The sequence below is a fragment of the Cajanus cajan genome, chromosome 2 (genome assembly GCF_000230855.2).
Source record: "Cajanus cajan strain Asha chromosome 2, NIPB_CcT2T_4, whole genome shotgun sequence".
NCBI classification, from domain to species: domain Eukaryota; kingdom Viridiplantae; phylum Streptophyta; class Magnoliopsida; order Fabales; family Fabaceae; genus Cajanus; species Cajanus cajan.
Window position 1 is genome coordinate 74269425 of NC_138518.1, and position 26666 is coordinate 74296090.

The 26666-nt window shown below is 29.1% G+C and overlaps 3 protein-coding genes across 4 annotated transcripts; 2 read left to right on the forward strand and 1 right to left on the reverse strand.

The window, feature by feature from the left end:
• Positions 1–369: 369 nt before the first annotated feature.
• Positions 370–5558, reverse strand: LOC109803944 (putative lactoylglutathione lyase, chloroplastic). The gene is made up of 9 exons (XM_020365645.3): positions 5364–5558; positions 5072–5273; positions 4385–4509; positions 4149–4213; positions 3678–3890; positions 3535–3582; positions 2354–2461; positions 1773–1916; positions 370–632 (listed from the first exon to the last, which is right to left on the reverse strand). The coding sequence occupies exons 1-9, from the start codon at positions 5476–5478 to the stop codon at positions 591–593; spliced, it is 1062 nt and encodes a 353-aa protein (XP_020221234.2). The 5' UTR covers positions 5479–5558; the 3' UTR covers positions 370–590.
• A 6497-nt stretch (positions 5559–12055) lies between these two features.
• On the forward strand, positions 12056–15994 carry LOC109804151 (ninja-family protein mc410). Of its 2 annotated transcripts, none has more exons than XM_020365937.3 (3): positions 12056–12529; positions 13700–14997; positions 15359–15994. In XM_020365937.3, exons 2-3 carry the CDS (start codon positions 14025–14027, stop codon positions 15763–15765), a joined length of 1380 nt encoding a protein of 459 aa, XP_020221526.1. In that variant the 5' UTR covers positions 12056–12529; positions 13700–14024; the 3' UTR covers positions 15766–15994. The 2 variants fall into 2 exon arrangements, with proteins under 2 accessions (XP_020221526.1, XP_020221525.1); XM_020365936.3 differs by having other exon boundaries at positions 13922–14997.
• A 2281-nt stretch (positions 15995–18275) lies between these two features.
• Positions 18276–20876, forward strand: LOC109804325 (sugar transport protein 14). Its single transcript, XM_020366141.3, has 4 exons — positions 18276–18499; positions 18735–19057; positions 19270–19899; positions 20104–20876. The coding sequence occupies exons 1-4, from the start codon at positions 18358–18360 to the stop codon at positions 20542–20544; spliced, it is 1536 nt and encodes a 511-aa protein (XP_020221730.1). The 5' UTR covers positions 18276–18357; the 3' UTR covers positions 20545–20876.
• The last annotated feature ends 5790 nt before the right edge of the window (positions 20877–26666 follow it).

Consider the following 26666-nt stretch of genomic DNA (forward strand, 5'->3'; position numbering starts at 1 on the left):
TGTATGAGTTAAATTTTGAATAATTTATAATTAAAATAAACTTCCTTATCTTCCAATGATCCAGATTAATCTAAAATAAAACTTTAAACCTCTAGTACGAAATTAAAAAAAAAAAAAAAAACTTTAACAATATCAGTTGCTGTCCAAAAACAAAAAGATTAACAGTATCAGCCACGGTAAAATATAAAAATTCACGATATTAAATTTAATAATTTTATGAATCTGGTTGGGTTCAATCGACCCGTGTCCAGAAATTACTCTGAAAAGAATTAGAAGAGTAATGTTCCATGAACGCCTCTGAAATATCCCGAGTGAGCAACGACAAAGTTTGCCCTGCAGCCAAAATCACGAAGGCCAAAGAAATGGAGATAAAGGACATAAGTTTCCCAAGCTTGCTTCATTGTATTTAGTAAAAGACATTTGCTACAGCTTACAGAGTTGGTGCTATTGTCTTTATTACATTATCTACAAAATCGGATTTGAATATGATACACTCTGATGCCAACATTTTTCTTCAAAGAATACCAATTCTTTGCCATAGATTTTGATACCGATCTCACAAGATTGCTACGATGATCTACCTCAATATTCTATTCCAACTCCTTTAGAAAATCAACATTATCTACAAAAACCTGCACATTAGAGGTGGGAAAATGTTAGTCACAAAATGCTGATTTACTAAGAATGAATAAACACGAAGACGCTAGATCTTCGAACAAACGAAATGGAAGTACGAACTGAGAAATAAACATACGACGAAAAATGCATGCTTACACTTCATACACTTGAGTGAAAGCCTTAATTTTGTCTTAAAAACATCAATATTTTCTTATGTGTCATGCCAAAGCAAACAGAAGACAGACCATCCACCTCTTGTTACGTCTTGAATGCATAAGTATAACACAAGAAAATGATGATGATCACTGGTAAAAATTAGGTGGCATTGATCATACATTCATACCGGGTGAATTCTGATTAACCTACCAATATTGATATCGTGATATTTTCTACCATCTATATGTATTAGATTACTACTACTTTGATATTGTAAATACCATTGCACGGTATCATAATGAGAAAACTAGGATCTCCTTTGGGCATTAGATATAAAATCATTAATGAGCTTTTGTGAATTACATGATATTTGACAAGAACCAACTTAAAGCTTAAACTGTTGGATAAAGGCATGTGATTGATTTTATATCTAACCCACCCTTTCACAAAAGAGTCCTAAGTTGTATTGAAAATTAATTTTATAGAAGAAGTGGGCCAACAAGGATTGAATTTTAAACCATACGATCATAAAAACTTTGATATCATGTCATGAATTGCTAGGTAAAGACATGAATGATTTTATATTTAACAGTATCAAGGCCTTTATGACCAAGTAGTTCAAACTTTCACTCTGTTACCCTTATTCTTCTAAATAAAGTTAAATTTCAATCTACTGTAAAAACGGGCTTCCTGTTCTTGTTAAAAGGCTGAGGAGGCATGTTAGAAATATAAATAATCTTTTTAAGAGAGTTTGTCTTTGATATGGTATTAGAGCCTTCATTAAAAAAACAGTGAAGAGTTCAATCTTTGTAATCCTCATTCTTTTATACATAAGTTCAATATCCACATGAGGGAAAACTGAGTTGTGCATTATCCAAGCTTCAAGCCCAACAAGCACTTGCATGAAAGGATGTATTACACATAAAACCATTTATGAGTTTTCCCTATCAGCTTAATCCTTGGGGAGACATTAAATAATAAAGATCAACGAGTCATACCGACTTCCAACCATCAGGATCCAAGCATGCAGTAATTTTTGTGTTGATACCAGGTAATGGTCCAGGTTCCCGAGTAATCTTTCCTCCTCCAGCTAGTTTAATTACTTCTGCAGTTTTGTACACATCATCTGTGCCTATTGCAATCTGTAAATAGGGTATTACAGTTATAGATTTTAGAGAAAAATGTAGAGATAAAACATAGAGAGAGTGAGAATTAAGAGAAAAATAATATTGCTATTTCTCAAAACTTGAATAGAAGTGGTGGAGCCCATATTTTAGACTCCGAATACTACAGCACAAGTTGTTCAACTGATTCCTAAGTCCTAAATACCTGACAGACTCTACCAAAATCTGACAGCTGTACAAGACAAAAACAGTTGTACCAACTAACTGCAATCAATATTCCAGAATCTAGAGACTTGAGAATGCTCAACATGAGTCACTTGAACCTAGAGATAGACACTGACAGGGAGGGAACAGGATTAACAAAAGAAACAATTGCATTTTTCATTAACCACTTGGTCCACTTCAGCAGAATCCATTAAAAAGAAGAATCAGGAAAGAGAGGAACTTCTGCTTACCTGAGCATAAGCATTTCCTTTATCATATTCAGTGACTCCATAATTGTAAGTCAACTCCAAAACAGTACTTTTATCTTCTGGCCCATAACCCAGCATTGCTATGGTATACTGCCCAAAACAAGGCCATCAAAGAATCACAGGTGAGATGAAGGCAAGCAAATACCCAGTGTTGGGAAACGATTTAGGGTCCATTAAAGCAAGCAAGATGGAAACCTAAAACTTGTAAAGGTATCCATCACACAAATATTTCAAAACAAGCATAAATCAGAAAAAATATGAGCAGAAGGCAGTTTCATTTGCAGAAAATTTCCACAGAATTATCCATGAGTGAACAAACTGAAAGGACTTTGACAGATTCTCCATGTAAAGACACTTTTTCTTTTAGTTATTTGGGTACTTATGCTTGGGGCATCGTAGACTCTCCTGGACTAAGACAAATTTTGCAGATCAAGCCATCCTATTTTCAGGTAATCTAAAAAATGATAGGGTACATGGTCATGCTGCAGGTGTATTAGTCTCGGATGGAACAAGACCTTGATGGTAAAACATAAATATAATATATTTATCTCGTGTTGATAGCTGCATGCTCAGAAGATTTCACACAGTTAAATAAAAGGATCAAATTGGCATTTGGTAAAACAGAAACTTGGAATTATCTTCCATTCAAAACAAGATAATGCTGATATGAATATATTTTAATAGTAGTACACTACCAATCAAATAGCAAGAAGCTAAAACAACATATTTTTGCGAGAATCAAGCCTAAAATAGTAGCTATTGTATTATAACAAGAAATCCAAAATTCATAGCAAGCACACTGAACAATGCCACATTTGCAGTACAGCCCTGCATAAAGGATCATCATATTGATTAGGAAGGGACTCTCTTATCCTCTAGCTTAATTTTTCCAGAATAGGTTTCATGAAGTATAATAGAAAATTTTCACAATCTATTAAGTGTGATCTTGCTTTCTCATCAAGGATCTACATTGAGAGCAAAATCATGTCAAAAATAACGCAAAAGCAACCATTAGTTGCTTATTGGATCCACATCAATTTGCACCTCGATGTGCAAGTAAACATGCTGAAAACCTTAATTTAACCATTTTGAATGTTAAATACAAGGCATATTAATTATATATATGTCACAAAAAAAATTACATAAAAGGGAAGCCATCATACCTTGTACTCTGGATTATCTCGTGTACGAAGCAGCTCCATACCAAATGCCTATATGACAAACAACCACATAAATGCCTTAGCGTTAAGTAAAGAAAATAAGAAAACAAGTCTGAACCACAACATAAAGCAGAATTGACCCTCACCTTCTCATAAAATTCTATGGATCGGTTTAGATCACCCACTCGAAGCATTACTTGGCACAAAGGTTCAGGAGTGGGACCTCTTTCTATAAGTTCAAATTTGTAACCATCAGGATCTTCAATAAATGCTATTACTGAACGCCCTCCCTTTACAGGACCAGGCTCTCTGGTTATTTTGCCACCCTTAGCTCTTATTAGCTCCACTGCTTTTGCAACCTAACAAAGAATCATCCAGACAAAGAAATTCCAATATATATGTTTGTCAAAAGGCCAACAGAGAGGAAATCCTAAATGACAACCAAAACTGCACCTCCATTTGACACTCCATCCACAAGAGAATAAATATGACGTAAATTGACTAATGACTAATCCCTTGAAATTGAGAATAAAGTCCACCAACTCACCAAGAATGAAAGGTTAAAGTCAAAGATGTTAAAAAGGATAGTAGTGGGCAGTAAAGTTTGGAAAACTTACATCATCAACAGCAATACCAAAATGGCCAAATCCAGTTCCAATATCATACTTGTCAACTCCATAATCTGAAACATTGTTAAACGAAAAACTATAATTGAAAACTTTCTTTGCATAAGCAGGTCTAGCTTAGTTCATAAAGAGCCAAAGTCCTATAATTTTTTTGGAAAGGTCATCGAGTAGATTTGGTTTTGCACATTACAAGAGGAATGTCATTGTCAACATAGTCAGATCCTTACTGTATGTCAGTTCAATAACAAAGTGCGAGTCTTCGGGCCCATATCCAAGAAAGGCATTAGTATATCTCTCCTCTGGTATGTCCCGCTTCCTGAGGAGCTTCATTCCTAGGCACTCTGTATAAAACCTGAAACCATCGAGTGTAAGCATGCACTCCACAAGAATATGGCCTATTTGAATAAACTCTTCATAAGTGTTTTTAGAAGAAAAAATAAGAAAAATGAGTTAAAACTATCTTATGCATAAGTTAAAAAATAAGATTCCGAATAAGTTAATAAGAAATAACTGCTACAAATTAACTTGTCTTACATTTTATTCTTATTTTTCTCTCTTAGAAGTACTTAGAAGTTTATTCAAACAAACTCATCTGTGTTTGTCAGTCAATATAATAGAAGCCCTCTCACTTTGCTTCTCCAAAAGTTAACTTTGGCGAAACCTAATTTAATTTAAACTTGTGGGAAAAGAAACTTAATTCATTTTAGAACATGTTTAGATATAAGACACAAGTTAGAGGTGATTTTGAGAATTTCTCTATGAATTTTATTTTTAAGCAAAGAAGTTATCAAAAGCTATTCTAATCTCATATCCAAATAGACTTTTATCTTTCTTATTTGTTTTCTCCTATAAGTAGTTATCTAAAAAAAATTATCGAAACAGAAGTTAATTGGGAAATGACAAGATATACATACTTGATGGTCCTGTCCAAGTCCCCAACACGATACACAACATGAAGCATTCTCCGGTTGTCCTGTTTGACCCACTCGAGCACATTTTCTGGTGAAGCAGCTGCAACTGACTGAGGCACGTTCCCCGATGCCATGACTCTGGCGGAGTTACCATCCTGTCTCATCACTCTGGAAGCTTTCAGGCCAAAACTATGGGATTGAGACACTGCACCCAAACGCAAAGTCAATTTTAGTCCGTCAAATTATTGAATGATCAAATAATTGAATCGTGAAATAAGCGTTAAAAGGAACTTACGAGAGGGGAGGTGGAAGAAAGAGAGACGAGAAGAAGAAGAAGAAAGCGGTGGTGAGAACCTAAGGGAGGAGAGAGTGGGTCGAATCGAAGAAGCCATGGGAACCACTCTCACCATTTGGCTTTCTTTTCTTTTCCTTGTGTTGTTTGTGGATAACAAAGGGAGTGAGTCGTAACTTCTCAATTTGCTTTGCACCATTTACATTACATATTCTTATTCCTTCATCCTTCATTCTACGATGCTTCCCTATCATTTTCGATTCAACGTCTCTGAATATTTTCTTTAATAACTAAATTAAATTCATTTTAAATGGCCTTTAGAAATTAAAATAATAATAATAATAATAATAATCAATATAGTATATCATCTTATCAACAAACTGTGGCATTGTCGATAAATAATATTGCTCTCAAGCATATAATTAAAAGTTCGATCTGAAAGATAAAAAAAAATAATGTAACTTATATCTTTTAATATTATGTTATATAATACTTTAATTGCTCTATTTTAAATATTTTTTCGTTTATAAAATTGTGTTTTTTTAATGATTTTTTTAATAATAATTTCTATGTTAAAACATGAATATTAGATAATGAAAGAAAATATATTGAAAAAAAAATATAGATGTATAATTATATTGAAAATGATATATACTGAAATTAAAAAGGTTATTCTAGAAAATTAGTTATGGAAACATATATAATTACATTTAGCAACAAAATTTAAGAAAATACAGAAGAAAAAAAATTATTATTTCAATAATAATATACTATTTTAGTAACTAAAATATATAAATAAATATAAGAGATGAAATATTTAATATAGTTATTGAGTGATTATTAAGATATATAATATTAAAAAGTATAATTTATTATTGATTTAATGTTATAATATTATATTGTTTATTTAGTAGTAATAAATATTTGTGTAACTTTTGTTTCCACACATTTAAGTTATATATAATATACTTTTATTTAAATATTAAATAAAGTAAGTGTTTTAGTAGTTCTTATATTTGTATGATAACATGTGACCGTAGATTCAAATCTTACCTAAAATTTATTAGTGTGTGTTTGGATGGGAAATTTAAATGGAGTAACTCATTTATTTGAAGAATTTCAAATTCTTTGAGGTTAAATACCTTGTTTGGATGGAGAATTTATAAAGAATTTGAAATTCAAGTATTTGTGAAATTCCTTTAAATAGTAAAATTTTAAATTCTCCCAAAAAAGTAAGAATTTGAAATTCCTCATATTTTTTTTCTTCATATTTCACTTATATATTTTATCTTATCTCATATTTCTTCATATTTTTAATTACTGAATATTTAAAAATATTTTTAAAATTATTAAATATTATCTCATATTAATTTTTAAAATTATTAAATATTTAAAAATTAGTTAATATTTAATTTTATAAAATTTAATTTAAGAATCTCAACATATAAATATATTTTTAAAATCAAATTTATCATGGTAGAATCAAATTATCATATTTAACCCATAAATTTAAAATTTGAGAAATTTGAATTGACTTATCCAAACAAAATATTTTAAGAATGATGAAAATTGAAATCAAAGTAATTCAAATACCAAGAATTTAAAATTACTTGAATTTGTAAAATTCTTCATCCAAACACACCAGTGAGTTGAGTAAGTCAAACATTTTAAATTTAATTTTGTCTTACGAATGATGTTAGCTAATAGTTTAGACTTGACTTGTTTAACTTAAATATTTTTATATTTATGAATAATTTTTCTTAAATTATTTTAAACTTTTATCAATTTAATTAATAATATAATAATCTATAAATAAAAATATTTTTTTACGAAATAGAAATATTTGTTTAATATGTGACATGTGGAATTTAACATTTTAGATCATTACATTTTCATATTCCAACATATAAAAATTCAAAACTACTTATAATTACTGCAAGAAACAAACTTCAAGATTTATTTTAGTACTTACTACAATACACTACTTATTTTCATAAAACATAATAAAGTAATCGTCAATAATTTAAATATATGAGTTATTTATGAGCTATTAATGTTGAGTTCATAAAATTTAAGCTTAACTCACTTAAATAATTGACAAATAAAGTCTAATTTAATTAGTTGAATAGAATGCATGATTGTTATAAGCTTTTTAGTATTAAATTTGATTTTAATAACGTCATAAAAAAATTTTTTGAGGGAACGTCATAAATTTTTTTGTAAAATCAATAATGGAGTTATTATTTTTTACATGATCATGAATTAATAATTTAAAAAATGACAAATTTTATTTAATTAAGTAAAGAAAATTTTAATAAGGCAAACTCAAATAACTTATAGATGATTTATTTTATTTATATCCATTAAATTTTAAACCCATTTTAATTTTTAACGTTAGCATGCATGTCAAGTCCACAAGATTCTTAATAAAAGGCTAAATAATACGATGAACTTTATACTTGGAGAATCAAGTTCAATTACATCTAACCAAATTTGATGTTTAAAAATGATGATCTATAAAGTAAGAATTTATGAAAAATAAATGTTATAAAAATCAAATAATTTAGTAACTTATTAACCTTATATTATAATAGGGAATGGGTTGATGACCAGATTTATGAGCTGAACTATTAAACTTACAAATAATGGACTTTTTTAAAAAAAATTGTATAATTATATTTAATTTTTTAGCTTAATCTCCAAAATCTAAAGACTTGATAGACTAATCCACAAACTTACAAGTTAGCCTGCAGAACTTGCAAATTATTTTTTAAAATATTAAGATTTTTATTATTTGATTGTGTATTTGAGCTTCAAAGTTATTAATTAAGATATTAATCATTTGTATTATTTTTAAGATATATTATTTTTATACTATATATATAGAGAGAGGAAGGTTATAATAATACTAGTGTAATTTTTACTAAGTATTATATTGCTAAATAATTTTATATTAAATATGAATTTTGTAAATCTGATTATTAGAAATTAAAAAAAAAATATGTTAATAGATAAAAATAAGTGAAATTGTATATATTAAAAATATTTTAACCTTTTATAAATTTAGAGTGAAATAACTAACGTCTATTATCTTGAAGCATCCTCCAGAATCATGAAGCGTAGAAAGATGACGCTGGCTTGGAACCTCTCCGTCCATATAATTGCCTACAAAACAAAAATCAACGCCAAAAAGCTGACAAAGATCCCTCACCCTACACACACCCTACAAAACAAACACCACCACATTCATATATCACTTCGATAATCATTTCATAATCAACTTCCAAAAATCCTTCAATCAAATTAATACTAATATTTGACGTGTGTGAATTGTTATAATAAAAAAATTAGTACCGATTTTAATCCTTATGAATAATTTTTATTTTAATTTAAATGTTGGATCAATATTTATAAAGTTGGATTATTTTTTCTTAGTCAAAGAGATGAATTTCATCGATTAATAATAATTAAAGAAATTAAGTTCACAAAATGGTAGTTAACATTTACTCTTTTTTTACCAAGGTTCAAAAGTTAATCTTTCAAAAAAAATTATATTCATTCAAAAGAAATATAAAATTTAATGAGATACTTAATTATTGGAATTCTCCTATATAATAAATTAATCTTTTGAGTTGAACCATTCTAATGTCTTTAAGTTCAAACAACAAAATTAATGATACAATATATTATTAAAAACAAATAGTCAAAATATAACTTTAGTTTCTTACTTTTATTTTAAAATGTTAGTTTGATCTCTTAATTTATTTATTTTTACTCCCTTAAATTGGTTATTTCATCAATTTATTCACTAATTTGGTTTATTTAATGATATGAAGCCAATTGTGTAACGACTCGCCTAGCTGTTGCACAATAAATAACACTACCCATAATAGAGTATGCATATAAATATAAAATATATATATATAGGTTTAGCCTGGGGCTCAACAAGTCAATGTACAAAAAAATATCAACCTAGCTACACTAAGTAGCCATAAATAACAAAACATCAGCTCCATCTGCCAGTTGTAGTCCTGCTACTACACTCCAACTTATCCCTGCTCTGCTCCTATACATAGTATGATCATTGCAGTTCAACCCACATGAAAACAGACAAGGGTAAACTAGTAAAAAAAATCAACATGTAAATGAATTTAAACAGCTTCAACTTAATAGCCCATCATCAATTTCATCAAGGTTAACAAACAACACATAACAACATACATCTACATTTCAACTTCACAACATATGGCACACATACAACTCATATCATTCAGCAGAATCAACATCTAACAGCTTATGCGTCGTCACGCATTTCAACTAGATTTGGTCGCTTATAAGCGGTATAGCTCGACCTGACCCCTATACCGTGGTCGCTTTGTACACGTGTACCTCGACCTTGCTCACACACAGGACCAACTAAGTACTTAGAAGAGAACAACATAGTGACCACTCCAAGGGACAGCTTCCCAATGAGGGTTTTCAACAAATTGGACTCTAAGAGCATCACAGCTTCCTCAATCCACACAAAGGGATGAGCAACTTCGAAAAACATATCCTCTAGTCTTAGTGATCAACAGCTCAGCCTTACAGCCTACACAGCTTAGCCTTAGGCCTACACAGCTCATATTCAACAACACAACTCAACTATTTTAAACAACATATTCAACACTCAGCACAGCTCAGCTTAACAACATTAATAGCTTAGACAGCATACAACACAGCTCGGCATAACAACATTAATCATCATAAACAACATACAGCACAGCTCAACTTAACATCATTAACAACATAAACAACATACAACACAGCTTAGCTTAACATCATTAACAACATGATTAACAACTTCACAACATACAACATATTCAACACATAATACAACCCACCCATCATGTTTACAACTCATCTATCATGTCAACCTACACAACATATACAACATGAATTAACCTACGCACCCAAGACAGCCTTCGACTTATCCAAATCACTCCTTGTGAAATGGCAACCTTTACATAAAACAGAATATCGGGAGTTACTCCTATCATGCTCATCCTTATCTCATATGAAAGATAAGAAGATTTCCTACAACTCTCATGAAGACACCAAGTCCTAATTCCTCCATCTACCTTGTTAAAAATTCTAAAAACCGCAATAGCTATAACCAATGCTGGCAGCTTGACCTCTCTTTACTAAAACAACCATATCTGGAGTTCTATACCTCCTTTTTGGGTGATTTCAGTGCCATTGGAAAGCTAACATCCAAGGCTACAACTTTCATGAAGACTCAAAGACCAACATACTCACGCCCGGCGCATTAAAATCACGCCCGATGCAAACTCAACCAGAGACCTACACAAGTCTCCGCGCTCGACGCAATTAACCTGCCCCCAGCGCAATCCCAGACAGAGACTCATAATGGGTCTCCACGCCCGGCGTGCTCCGATCACGCCCGGCGCCATATCAGTAACAAAACACAAGACTCACGTCTGATAGTGCGCCCGACGTGGTTCTCCCCAGGCATGATTCACCCAGGAATTTCCCATTTCAAATCACGCCCGGCGCGACTAGCTTTGCGCCTGGTGTGAAAAGACAATGGTGGCCTCTGATGAACGCACGTCTGGCGCCAAGAACTGTGCCCGGCGCAATTTCAAACAGTAACCCTCATCACTTCGAAAATTTTCCCCAAAACCTGCAAAATCATCCAGCTCAAACACATCCATCAAATGAACTACATTTACAGCATACAACTCAAAAATCAACTCCTTTTCAACATGCAACCATCAAACACCTAGAAATTCCCATTTTTTTCCAATTTTCCCGAAAACTCCGAAAACGAGCAACTCTTCAATCTGACCTTCAATCTCCTAAACTCAAGCATCAAAATGAGTCTCTAAACTCATTTATAACCCATCCGCAGAAAACTAACTTCCTTTACCTCGGAGAAGAAGAATCCAAGCTCTGGGGAAACGGAAAGGAAGAAGAAAAGGATTCAACTCTTAGCTAGCTTCACACGGCTTTGCGTTTGTAAGAGATGAAAAAGGGTTGATGGACCACCTTGGTGCTCACTACCTCAGCCTTAGAGAAAGGAAATCAAAAACAAGGTTAAGAGGCTTGGAGAGAAGAAGAAAGTAAAAGGAGAAAAGGGAAAAGAGAAAGAGAGAGTGTAGGACTGCAGGTCTTACAAATTGTGAATTGATTAAATTTGTTAGAAAAACTAATTTAATTAATAAAAATATTTTAAAATATTTAATTTAAACTTTTTAAACTCAAAAAATCAAATTGAAACTTAAAATAAAAAATAAGGAACCAAATTTCTATTTTAGACAAAATAAAATTATTTAATATAAATATAATTACTCATAATCAACCCATAAGAATATTTATAAATAAAAATATTTTTCATAAACATATTACTAAATATATGTTACTTAAATAATAATAAATTACTAGAAAACATCATAATTCGATTGATATTAAATTGAAATTAAGATTAAAATTACATATTTTTAAAAAATATAAAACTAAATATATTTATTTTAAAATAAAAGACCAAAATTATAAATTGATAAAAATAAAAATAAAAAATACAATTTAGTTTAATATTTTTTTAAGGATATTTATAATATTCTTAACAAACTTGTTTATAAAACTATAATTTTCAGTATAGATAATTCCAAGAAGGTTTTTCGCACAAATCTTTGAATGTTAACACGAGAAGCACATGCGCAATTTGTTTATTTATTTATTTTCCATTTTTGCAAATTTTTGTTTGTGTTCTCTTCTCAATCACTTCAAATAGGGACTTGATGAGCTAGGGTTTGATATCTTTGCTCCTCTTCCAATTAGGGTTTTGTTCTTCTCATGTTCTAACTCTGTTCTTCTTCACATATTTTTCCCTTCATTTTCAAATTTTCATTCTTTTATTATTTATTATCAGTTTCGCATTTGTTTCAATAATTTTTTTCCAAACATCCACCCACAGAGCGAGTTTGGAAATTCTAATAGGAGACCCATTCATTTTCCCTCAACTTTCAAGCCATGGATTAATATACCCAAATTTCTAAATCAATGAGAAAATAGAAGAGCTTTTTCAGCTCAATTACCTTAGCCTTGACCTTCCAATCATTCAAGCACCACTTCAGTGAGCGGAGTAAAAGAATTGCACCTCAATTAAGGTGAGTCGAGTCTCTCTACTCTTTCTAAATTTGACAGATTATTTAGGTTTTATGAATCATTTCAACCCAATTACTTTATTTTGGTTTTGCTTTATCCTAGTGTGTTTAGTACAATTTTTTAATTATTATAATGATAATACATATGGGATTTATTGTGTCTATCATAATGACTGATGTTAGCTTTTAAAATATCAATGTGGGGCTTTGGTTGTCTTTAAGATATGTACTATGAATGGCTACATATTAAGGGATGGCAAGTTGGCAACAGGGGTCGGAGGCGGTTTTGCATTTCCGTAAAAAACGTGGGCTGGGTTTGGATTCATATTTCAAAGATACAAGCTTATTATTTTAAAACCCATTCTCGTCTTCATTGGATTTTGTGGGAGATAAACTCACGGAGAACACATTTTTTTAGAATTTTAATTTATTTATATATTTTTAAACAAATTAAATTATAAGCTAATAATTATATTATAATATAAATAATGTATAAAAAAGAATGAATAAGAAAAAACTTATAAATAGAAAAATTAATAATTAAATTACTTTTTTCATTAAATGTATAATTTTAAATTTGTTACTTAATTATTGTTATAATTTAAATTATTTAATTATTAAAATAATTAATTTATATTTTTAATATTTACAAAAATAAAAAACTTAATTTTAATTTTTTATATTTATATATATTTTATATATTTTTTGTTACAATATATATTTTATATTTTAATAATTAATGCTTATATTTCAAACACGCAGGCACGTGTTAGGCTTTGTGCTTTGTGTTTATATCTTTAAGGTGTGTTTTTTTAAGGTTTTTTTTTGGTATATCATTGTGTCATTATTGTTGTGCCTTACATGTGCATCCTAAATTTGTGGTTGATTTCAAGTCGAATGAATTTTGTAGTTTTGGTTGATTCTGACTGTTAACTGTAAAGGAATTATAAATGCAGACCTTGTGACGCATGTGTTCTGCAATTTAAATCCATGAAATTTTTATGAATGAAAATGTTCTGCATGTTGAGAGATCTCACATTGTCCGTCTCAATTTCTTGGATGTGACTTACATATTTGTTGGACAATTTCATTTAATTTCAATTGGTTTTAAGATAAAATCTATCATGGTATCAAAGCCTATAGCTCATCTTGGTAAATTGCCTATTTTGGCAGACATTTGTGGAGCTGGGTGTTCGAAGTTCCTACATTGCATGTCTGAATTATTGGGATGCAACTTATGTATCTATTGGACAATTTCACTAAATGCCAATCTGGTCTTAATATAGAATCTAACACTGTCCTGCTGACATAGGAATGAATTTTGTTTTTACATCCACATGTTAGCATGTGATATGCAATTGATATTTGATATGTTTTGCCTTATTTTCTTTCAAGCTGGCTGTTTGATGAGTATCAATGGCGAAATTATGAGACATTAGATAATCGAGCTGGAAAGAAATTATGTCTGACCTGTTTTGATTGACTTAAATATTATAATATGGAGGATGAAAATGGACTTGAGCTCAGTTTGGGTCTATCTTTTGGTGGCTCGTCTGTCAGACCCAAGAGTAAAAATGGTAGCTCTTCAGATACTAGAGCAGAAGATGTTCGAAATGGCAAAATGGTTGATGACTTCAAAAGCATGTTTGATGCTGGTCCTCAGAAACCAGATTCAGTTAATGACACACAAACTGATCCTTCAAAACCTAAGGAGAACTTTTTTAACGACATTTCAAAGGCAAAAGAGAATGCTTCTTTGAATTTGAATAGGAGAGGATTTTGGGTTGCAAACAGCAACAAACCCCTTCATGTTGAGGAAGATAAGCAGTTAGACAAAGGAATTAAACGAAAAATGTCTTTTGATGAGATAAATAATCAAAAGAAGCAAAATGATGTTTATCATGCTGATTTACATGACAAGGCTAGAACATCACACGTTTCTATGACAAATGTCTCACCTTCTGAAAATGAAGTTGTAGCAAATTCTGAAGCCGAGAACTTCACCTCTAGACCTATCTCATGCCAAAATGATGGTACTAAACAATTTGTTAGAGTTGGTGTTTCTTCCGAGGCTCAAAAAGATTTTTGCGGAGTTGCTGACTCAACTGTCACCGACTTTAATGGGGAGAAAAAGTTTACTGCTTCAACAGAAAACGATTTTAAGCATGCTAATTTAACTTGTGATGCTTCCTTGTGTCTCCAACAAGTTAATATGATCAATGCGCCTTACCCACCACTGGCAAAAGAGTCCAACTCTGTTCGTGCACTAAACCCTCAAATATATGGAGTGATGCCTACTGCAACTGGTGAACTTTCAGGATCCCAACCTGTGAGTAATGGGAGCTTGCCAGTGGTATTTGGCTATTCTTCTCTCCAGCTTCCGATGTTGGATAATGACAACAAACAGGGTTTCGTTTCTCGTCCTCTGCAGCTACACCCTGCCTTTTCTGGGAGGGCTCCATCAAACACAGGTAATCATGATATGGATTGGATATATCTTCATAACCAAGCTTCTAATGCATGAGTTAAGGGTATGTGTATGTTTTATGTTTTAGAGCACATAAATATGGATATCTGCGCACGTATCTCAACCTTGACTTGATAACTAAGCAAAATATTCTAAAATCCCAATAGAAAACTGGGATGTTAAATAAGGCCCCGTTTAGGCCAAAGATGTTGATCACATTTCCGCTTGTCTGTCTGTTCAATGATAAAATATGAGGTTGTAATTACTATAAGTAGCTCAATGCATATTTTAATGCCCAATGCCACTTTTGAGGTTTTTTCCATTAGCGTGTCTTGTACTGATGTTACTGTTATGTATGGATGTAGCTGCCATACGTGCAATCTCAAATAATATATCTGAGAGAACAACATACGAAGGAAGACCATTAGAAAGATTCAAAGGAGATGGTAAACACTCAAAACAGCATGTCACTGATGAAAACTCCTCACAGCCAGCAAAAATTGCACCAGAGCAGTCAACAGGAGAAGGGTCATCAATTGATTTTTCTTTTATTAAGCCAGGTCTTGCTGCAGATGTGAAATTTGGCGGGGGTGGTTCATGTCCAAACCTACCTTGGGTATCCACAACTGGCTCAGGCCCCAATGGTAGGACAATATCTGGTGTTACTTATAAATTCAACACTAATCAAATCAGGATTGTTTGTGCATGTCATGGTTCTCACATGACCCCTGAGGAGTTTGTTCGGCATGCAAATGAAAACCAAGAATTGTGAGGAAAGTGCATTTTTGGGGACAGTAGCAAATGTTAATCCTTCTGCCACATTTAAGAGTGTGTCTATAAAGCGAATGACCTGCTGTATTTAAGGATCCAACAATGTTGTTTTTATCTGCTTTGGAAAGTGTAAAGGGATGGTGTCTCTGAAATGACAATTCAAATTTAAACACACTCAATCTTGTAATAAAAAATATTAGTAACATAATAACACGCTGTTTTTGAGTAAATTTCTTTAGATCTCCCTATGTAGTAGGATATGATTTACATGAAATGTTGTTCGTAATGTTGTCAAAATAAATTAGTTTTAAAAGAATATGTTAAAGCTTATATTGCTAGCAATTTTTTTTTGGTCATATCCAAGTTCAATTTTTATTACATGAGAAATTTGGACTTTGTTTTTACGTATATCATTGAGATACCTTAAATTTTATTTTATGTGCATGTCAAAGGAAAAAAGATAAATAAGAAGTGGACGTGTGACAGAAACGTGGATGCATTTATTAATTAGATATACTTGGGTCAATACCTGACCCCTGCATGACCAACAAACACACCTATTTAGAAAAAGAAATGAAAGATAAGTTGTCCAGATTTGAAAAATAGTGAATTGTACTTTTGATTCTATAGTATAATTATAGTGTTCAAATAATTCAGTATCTCAAATTTTTATTATTAAAATTTAGTATACATATTTTTAAAACGGATAGTTTTAGTTTCTCAAATTTTTATTATTAATTTTAGTATGCATATTTTAAAGATATGTAATTTTGATTTATTATCAACTTAAAATCTAATATTTGATAAAATGTTATTGCGTATGTAAAATGTTGAAATGCCTGTGCTAAACTGCTAACGTGGAATTAAAGTGTTGACACTAGTAATTGACATTGGTTCATTTTTAATAGCTCAATTTTGGTAATTGTACCCATTTTTTCATATTTTAACTTTATTTTTTTCTGTCAGAAATTCCTATAAACTTAACATCTAAGTGATCTAACATTTAGGAGAAGTAAAATCTTGTTAATTTTCATGTTTAAACCCTTGACTACGTGAGAATGGAAAAACAATAAAACAATTACACTACTTTGTGCATATGACTATATTAAATTTAATATAATCTATACTAATATATATAAGATATACTAATATATATAAGAGAATACTCGTTTTAATAACTACTTTAATCTTCACATTTTGTTAATAATTATATTTTTTCATTTAAAAAAATTAGAAAAAATAATATTTTTTTTATTAAAATCAAGACTTTAAAATTAATTGACTAATCATAACATTACATCAACATATATTTATTATTTAATTTTTATTTTTATTATATATTTAATAAAGACACAAAGTACCTTGATCTCACTAGTAATTAATAATAAAAAAATTATTGGTTAAGATTTTAAATTTCAACACACTACTTCAATTCATTTTAAATATTTTAGTCGTTTACGATTTTTATACATAAATTAATAAACAATAAATTTGTGTATCTTAAATAAAATTATTATGATGTTTCCCATTACACTTATTTTATTTGGGTCTTGGTGATCGGTCTCCTAACCTTAGAGTGCTGATTAACATTTTCCTCTTTATTTTATTCTATAACAAATACATATCGATTGCGGATGTGTAGTTTTATTTTATTTTTTATTTGTGCATGTATAAATTTAGACTTAAATATTATTTAATATTTTATTTAGAACTTAAATATTATAACACATTAAATGTTGAAAATTTATAAATAATATTTTAATTTAATTTTTAGTGTTATAAAATTATAATATTATATTTATTTAATATTATTTTTGTAATGATAATAATAATTTATGATTATTATTTTATTAATATCGATTTGATAATAATTTAAGCATGATTCTAGATTAGTTCAATAACCGATCCAATTTTAAAAATATTGTATGAGAGGAATGTTAGTGATACTCTATCTAAAACTCTTTATTGTTAGCCAAAATTTATCAAAAATTACAATTGCTAATGATCATATGTATGGTTTACTGAAAACAATCTATTTAAATTGAGTAGAATTATTATTGATGACAAAATTTTTCCTCTAAGGATTTAATACAGTTACATATTCACATTAAAAATCAAGACCATTGGTTAAGCTAAATAATCCCTTATGAAATGATCTTAAAATTTTTTCCCTTTTATACGAGCATTTAAAAAAAGGCGTAAAATACATATTACACATTTGAAATGTGGGAGAAGGTGGTATAAGTTGAATTAATTTGATGTGAGAATGGCAAATAGAGTTAACGAGTGATGCGTGGTTGAAAAACTTGCTATTTTAGTCACAGAGTGTCTTGTTGAATTACTCTACTACACAACTTCTCTTTCATTCGTTTTCCCTTATTTTCCTATCCGATCAAGACTCGATTAACGGTCTTTTACGTCAAAGTAATAATAAATAGTGGTTTCCTTATGACACGGGTTTGTGTCCCGTTAAAAGTGGATATAGACATGTATATAAGGCCTCCAACATGGATTTGTCGGAGCACAGTTCTTACTTCTGTCTCTCCTTTCGGCATCACCCTGAAGGAAGACTAAGAGAACACAGCTTCATAAAATGGCAGGGGGAGCACTTGTGGACGCAGGATCTCTCAAGAGGGCTCATCTTTATGAATACAAGATTACAGGCTACTTCATCTTTTCTTGCATCGTTGGGGCTCTTGGTGGTTCTCTCTTTGGATATGATCTTGGTGTTTCAGGTCATTTCAATTCTCAATGCTCACATTGTCACATTAATATATACCATATCATTATATTAGGATTAAAACTTACATTTGGATTCATAGGAAAATATTTGAGTTTCACCTCGATAAGTTGTATTTTGTATCAGTGGTCAAATAGATCACTCAGATAAAATTCCAAAAATGACACGATAACTCGTGAAGAAGAGTATAAACATTATATTATTAGGAAGTTGATGAATTATCCTTTCAGGTGGAGTTACTTCCATGGATGATTTCCTTATAGAATTCTTCCCCCATGTGTACGAGAGGAAGCACTCACATCTTCAGGAGACAGATTATTGCAAATATGATGATCAAATGTTGACACTCTTTACTTCCTCTCTGTACTTTGCGGCCTTGGTGTCCACGTTTGGTGCTTCTAGCGTAACCAAAAACAGAGGCAGGAGGGCCAGTATCATTGTTGGTTCCATAAGCTTCTTTATAGGAGCTGTCCTAAATGCTGCTGCCAAGAACATTGCAATGTTGATCATTGGGCGTGTCCTTCTTGGTGTAGGCATTGGATTTGGTAACCAAGTGAGTTCAATTAATGCTCCAAAATAATTAATCATGTGTTTGTCATCAAAATTAAATGTTATTTTATATATTTATTTATGTCTTAAATGGTCATACACATTCAGTATAAAACTTTTACATTATCAACCAACCAGAAAGTATTTTACCCTTTAAGTGGATATAGCAATTAAACTCTTTATTTATTTATTGTTGTTAAACTTTTTATTGTTTAGGCTGTTCCATTGTACCTGTCAGAAATGTCTCCTGCAAAAGTCCGAGGAGCAGTGAATCAACTATTTCAATTGACAACTTGCTTGGGAATTTTGATTGCTAACCTAGTGAACTATGGTACTGAGCAACTCCATCCATGGGGGTGGAGATTGTCCCTTGGTTTAGCCACAGTTCCTGCAACTGTCATGTTTTTTGGTGGTTTGATGTGTCCGGAGACACCCAACAGTCTTGTGGAACAAGGAAGATTTGAAGAGGGGAGAAAGGTATTGGAGAGAGTTAGGGGTACCCCTAATGTGGATGCTGAATATGAAGATCTTGTTGAGGCCAGCAAAGAAGCAGAGGCCATCAGCAACCCATTCCAGAACCTCCTCTTGAAAAAGAACAGACCCCAGTTTATAATTGGAGCCTTGGCTATTCCTGCATTCCAACAGCTAACTGGCAATAACTCCATCCTCTTCTATGCTCCTGTCATTTTCCAGACTTTAGGCTTTGGCTCTGGTGCTGCTCTATATTCAACAATCATTACTAGCGTGGCACTTGTTTTTGCCACCTTGATCTCAATGTTCTTTGTTGACAAGTTTGGCAGAAGAGCTTTCTTTTTGGAAGCTGGTGCTGAAATGTTCTGTTGCATGGTAACCACCCTTTCACATTTCCTTAAATTGTTTTGTATAAATGCAATGGGAATCATAATCTTACTATAACCATTTATATGACTTTTGAAGATAATTATTATAAAAGTCAGTAAATTTTCTATACATGACAGTTCAGTTTATGATTGGACAAAAAATTATTGCTCATACATTTGTTGCTAATTGGAGCATTTTGATCATGTGCAGGTTGCTACAACAATTGTTTTGGCTCTTGAGTTTGGAAAAGGCAAAGAACTGCCATTTGGGGTTGGTGTGTTTTTGGTTATTGTGATTTTCTTGTTTGTGTTGGCATATGGAAGATCATGGGGTCCTCTGGGGTGGTTGGTTCCCAGTGAGCTCTTCCCATTAGAGATAAGGTCAGCTGCACAGAGTGTTGTGGTGTGTGTTAACATGATCTTCACAGCACTTGTGGCACAATTCTTCCTTGTGTCACTTTGCCACCTTAAGTTTGGGATCTTCTTGCTCTTTGGGGGCTTGATTTTCATTATGAGCTGCTGTGTTTACTTCTTCTTGCCGGAAACCAAACAAGTTCCAATTGAAGAGATTCATCTTCTGTTTGAGAATCATTGGTTCTGGAAGAAAGTAATTGGAGACTTAAACCAAGAAAAATTACGTGAGCATCCATAAGGATAAGATGGCAAGAAATTCAACCTGGAAAATTGTTGTAAATTGATTAATTTTTAGTCCCTTTGTACTCATAAATAAACTCTAGAGAAAACCTATAAAAAAATAAATAATAAACTCTAGATACTGAGAGAAGAAATTAAAGTGCAAGATATGTATGCACTTGTATATTCTCCCTTCTCTATTCATGTTTCGGGTATAGGACGGGAAGCCCTACCTAATAAGTGTACAGTTAGGTAGTTGGCTCTTAGTTTAACCTGCAAGATGCCACACACTTACTGTCCCCGTCATTTTTATGAATGCTGTTAGTGCCAATAATATACTTTCTTCATATATTTTGTAATGTTTTTATTATTCTATGCAACTAGGAGTATTTCAAAAAACAAATAAATAAAGTTATTTAGAAGAGTAAATATGTTTTATATTTTTTGAAATATTTATTTGTACACAATATTTTTGGATATTTTAATTGAGATTTTGCATTTAAATGTTTAATTTTCTCTCTCTCTCTCTCATGTTTATCCAATGAGCTATTTATGTATCATTCTTTTATCCTAAAATGTAGAGAAGGGAATAGAGAGATTCGCATGAAAATGCATTATTAATTTGAACTTTCATATACATTTATTTTAAAGTGCAACACAGAATAATGTATAATTTTTTTAAAAGGTGGACACGTTTTTAATGGCACACGTAAGAAATAAACAAAAGTTCTTTCACATTTCATTATCCAGTCATTACATTTTATATGTAATAGGTTTACATTGCCCCAAAAATAAATCTAATGTAAAACTAAAATCATGTAATCCTGATTTGCACATACTATGAATCTCTTGTTCTTTTTTTTTTTTTTTTTTCTTTTAAACTTAGAAGAATCATAGGTCACCCTATGTAAAGATTAATAGATGTGCCTTATTTTTTTATTTCTTTTTAAAATCACCTTAAATTAGTAAAATGCTTAATACTTCATTTATTTTATTTTGTTTTGATGTTTAGGATTTTTACAATGAAATTAAGAAATACAATTAATATATTTAATTTTATAAAATAAATTCCTACATTCATTCTTAGTTATAAGATTCAAGTTAAAATAATTGTTTATTTTTTTATATTTGACCTGATACATATTATTTCATGTATTAATTATTTTTAGATAGAAATATCTTTAATTGAGATATGTTATTTTAATTTGATGAAATACATTAATTATAAATTGTTTAAAAGATATGTACTTTAATTGATTAAGAAAAAGAAAAATATTGATTATGAGAGAAAAATAATATAAAGATAATTTTGGAAAAAAATTATAAAAGTAAGATAATTTATTGTTATCAATTATACATTAACTATTTTTTTTTTAATATTGATGAATTAAGTATTTGATTTTCGTATATAATAACAAAGGTAATATATAACTTTTTAATATATTCTTAAATCTTTTGGATTCCACAAATAATTAAAGAATGCATTAATAATAGTTAAAGGTGTAATAAGAAAAACAGATAATGTTACATTGATATTCTAACATCACAATCAAATCAAAACAGATAAGAAATGTTAAAATGTCAAACAAAATGAGACAGAGGGAGTATATGTTTCTAAAGTTTTTGCACTCCAAGAAAAAATAAGATATTTATATTTTAAGAGGCATAAATTAAATGATGTTTACTAGCTTGTTGGACTTAAAAAAAAATACATTTAATATAGATACTTTCATAAAGAAAAAATAATAATACTTGAGAAATAATTGATGGTGTCTTAAGTACCAAACTAATTAAAATTTTAGCTCTTATACTAAGAATTGCAGTAGCATTCATTTGCACAAACAAAAAAACATCGAACTTTTATCCTTAAAAAACCTAATTATGCTTATATTGAAATTTATTAATCAATAAATCCTTTTATTGCAATTAGAAATAACAGATGATGACACTCCATGGTTGAGATATCTTTTAGACATTAAATTATTGACTACAAGAATTTATATTAGAACTAAATTTTATGTTCATGAGAGATATTATATAATGTATCTTTCAATTTATTTGTATAATCATACTATTGATTAATCTATGCTGATTTTTTCTTCTTCTAATTTTTAATAACTTATAAATTCTAATGATACATTATATTATTGAAAAATCATTTTTTAATATTGTTTCTTTAAATTTTATATAAAATTAATTGAATTTAACTATGATATATAACCAAAATAATATTATTAAAGATAAGACATTATGAGGATATTCTTAAAAAAATATTTCGTTAAAAAATGTTGTCTAAAAACGCTCTGATTTAATATAATTATTTTAATTTAATATATAGCTCGTATAAAACAAATGTGTTACCATCAAAATATGGTTCGTAGTCCATTTTATACTAATTATTTGTCCTTCCATACAATTTTTATTATATTTTTTTTAACATTCAACGTAACATAAAAAGAAAATGTGTTTTATTTTCTAATAAATCATATTAAGATATTTCTAGTTACTTTTTTTTTTGAGATTTCTAATTACTTTAACCGAACACTATTAAATAAAAAGCATAAACAAAATAGTATCGGTAAAAACTTTTAATACATTATCTTTCTAAGCAATTATGAATATTTATTAGGTCTCTTTATAATTTTAATTAAATAATACCAATCATACAAATCTTAAAATTATAGGCTAATCCATCCTATGTATTAAATATAATTAATTATTTTGTATAAAAATATTTTTAGGATTTTTTTTACGAGATCATTTTTTGGTTTTTTTTTTGTTGAAAGAGTTTATACAAATTATTTTAACTTCTTATTTATTTAATTTATTTAATATTTTTTATAATTAAATTTTAATATTTTAAAATAAACTATAAATAATTAAATAATCTTACGTTGCAATATAAAATATTTATCATAAATTTTAAATATAATTTATATGTCTTAAAATATTTAGTTATACAAATTTAAAATATAATTTTATATATAATTTTTTTGTTATATATCATAAACATTGTGAAAATACTACTTTAAGCTATTCAACAAATCATTATTTGTGTTACACTATACGTTTTATTAATTGTTTATTTTATTAAAATATATGTTGCTATGTTAATTGATTTTTTATATGTCGAAAAACTCTAGAATTAAGAAATTTTGTATAAGTTTTTAATTGTTTAAGAGTGTCTTTGAATAAAGGTCAAATTTGAATTGTAGGGAATGCATTTAAGGTCTTTCTTTAGAAATGAATCTCATAAGTTCATTTCTTCATAAAGTTTAGAGCAAAGTTAAAGTGAGGAAACCTATATTTTAACTTTCTTCCTTCTTCTTTCTAACCTTTCTGAAATCATAAGAGTTTCGTTGAAAGTTGTAAGTTGAGTTATGTGTTGAAATATTGAGGTGATTATGTTGAGAATGCTTAAGGCATGGTGTTGAGTTGTGTTGATTGACTAAAGTCTATAACAGATATTGTTTTAAAAGTGGGGTATCCCATTATGAGGATATTTTTATGGTATTCTACAAGCCCAATTGTTAAAAAGCTTTCCTGGGAGGTTAACCTTTAAAGCGAATAGTTGAGTCTCTTTTAGGACCTTTGTCTATGTGGTATGTGGACAAGGTTGATGCATACTGTCTATAAGCGACCATGGTATAGGGGGTCAAGTCGAGGGATACTAATTATAAAGTGACTAATATTGATCTGTATGGGAGTCAAGTCAAGTCATACATGTATAAAGCAACCAATTTAGAGTAATGTACAATGTTGAAAACTAAAATTCCTAACTAAGTACTGGAAATGACGTAGTATTTAAAGGGTGGTCGATGAGCTAATTCTATAGGAGACTTAGTTATGCATGCTAATGTCGTGGTAGATCCACGTACACCTAAGTTATCCTACATTGATAAAAAATACTAAACATTCCTAGTTTAAATGGAAAAATCTGAGAAACCATATTATTGTGAATTGTTATCCAAATTAGTTGTTGATCTTGTTATATTGAAAAGATTGAGTTGTTGATTTGCAAGGTTAAACCACTTAAATTGCTCACATGTATTGTAAAAGATTTCTTAGTTGTATACATGACAATATATGTAGTTGATTCATTGTGCATATATGATTGAATTGTTGAGTTGTGTGATGCATATGTTATGTTGTACTATTGATGAGTTGCATTGTCATGGAATGTTGAGTTAATATGCTGTTATGCTGTGTTGTTCTAATTAAAGAGCATGTTGTGTTGTGTTGAAAGGTTGCAAGTTGATAAAATATTAAAGTAAGTTGATAGTATAATTATTTTTCCTCCAATACTTATTATGTGGTTTTCTCTTAAATTTTAACTTACCCTTACATGTTTTCTTGTGGTTAAACTGCAATAATTATACTTAGTATAAAAGTAAGACATAAATATTTGGAGGAGAAGTTCTAGTTGAGAGTCGTGCTAGATGGTGGCGTTGTTTTATATTACTTTGGTGTGGTAGTTCTTTCGTAGTTGTTACTTGACACACAACTAAGACTTTCATACTTTTAGTGGAATTATTGTATATATGTGTACAAGACATGTTGTAGTTCCAATCGAGGAACACTCATTACTTTATAATTGATTTTTATTCTTATACATATATTATTACATGTGTTAATAGTAATTGTGTGCATATTAATTTTAAGTAATTGTATTTATATTTTTTTTATTAGTAATTAAATCGTTAAGTATAACAATCATAATAGGTCGTTATATTTGATAAAATTTACTATTTTCATTTCTTTTAACAAAGATGAAAAGGAACAAAAGCCTAAAGTTAATATATTGAGTATGTGCATGTTATCGAGGAAAGAGGATTTTTAAATTTTTGGTAAATAAAGAAATGCAAAATTTATAAAAAAAAAAATAGATAAATGAAAGGTTAGCATAATAATATTTCCTTTTAATTTTTTATTACTTTTTTAAAGTGTTTTTATTATTGAATGTGACAAACATATCGACAATACTTTCATTAATTTCCTTAAAAATATAAAAAATATTAAGTATATTAAATATTTATTAAAAATAATATTATTTAAAAAGTAAAAAAAAAATTCTACATATTTTCCTTATAAATGATATTTTATTCTTTTTTTCTGAAAATTCCTAATTTGTTTGTATATTTTATTCTCTTTATCAAAATATAAAAATTATCCCTAAAATGTTTTATTTTTAAAAATAATTATGTTACATTATCTATTAATCACTTTGCATATATAAATTAAAATAATTATTTATTTTGTAAATGTTTCGCAATCCCTACTTTTTTTTCACATTTATTCTTAGTTGAGTATTCTACTTTGTGAAAAAGGTGAATTTAACTCTAAAAAAATGTAAGTACGTTTATATATACTTTTTCATGTCAAATGAACGATGTATTATCTAAAAAGTAATAATTGAATATTAAAATAAAATATGCTTTAGGTATTATACCTTTGCATATTTTTTTTTTATATTTACTTTAATATTTTTTTACCCACTTATATTTTGAAAATATTATTTTCATATTTATTTTAATATTGTTTTAACCTATTATATCTTTGACTATATCTTCATACTTATTTGAAAAAATTTGTCAATAAAAAAAATATTTTATATAACAATATAAATTATTTATTATAAATCTAAAATATAATTTATATATTTAAAATTAATTATTTATTATAAAGTTTAATTATGTGATATTATATTTTTAAAGATAGTAGAGATACATGAATTAATCTCTATACTTTAAATACAATAATTATCTTATCCGATATTAATATTAGGTTTTCTATATAAAAAAATGTTTTTAGATTATTTTCTTGGATGAGAAAGTTTTTAGATTTTTTAATTTTTTTAATCTATTTCAATTTAGTTACATTTATCATATATATTTATAAATTAAATTTAATAATTTTAAATAAATTACCAATGATTAAAAGTATTATTATGTTACAATATTAATTATTTTTTATAAATATAAAATATAACTAATATTTTAGCATGTGCAATGTAGAAACATGTTTATTATATATAATTAAAATTTATCATCAATTATGTATATAAATAAATACTATGTTAGAATATATAAATTATATTTAAAATTTATATACATAAATATTTTTAAAAATATAAATTATATT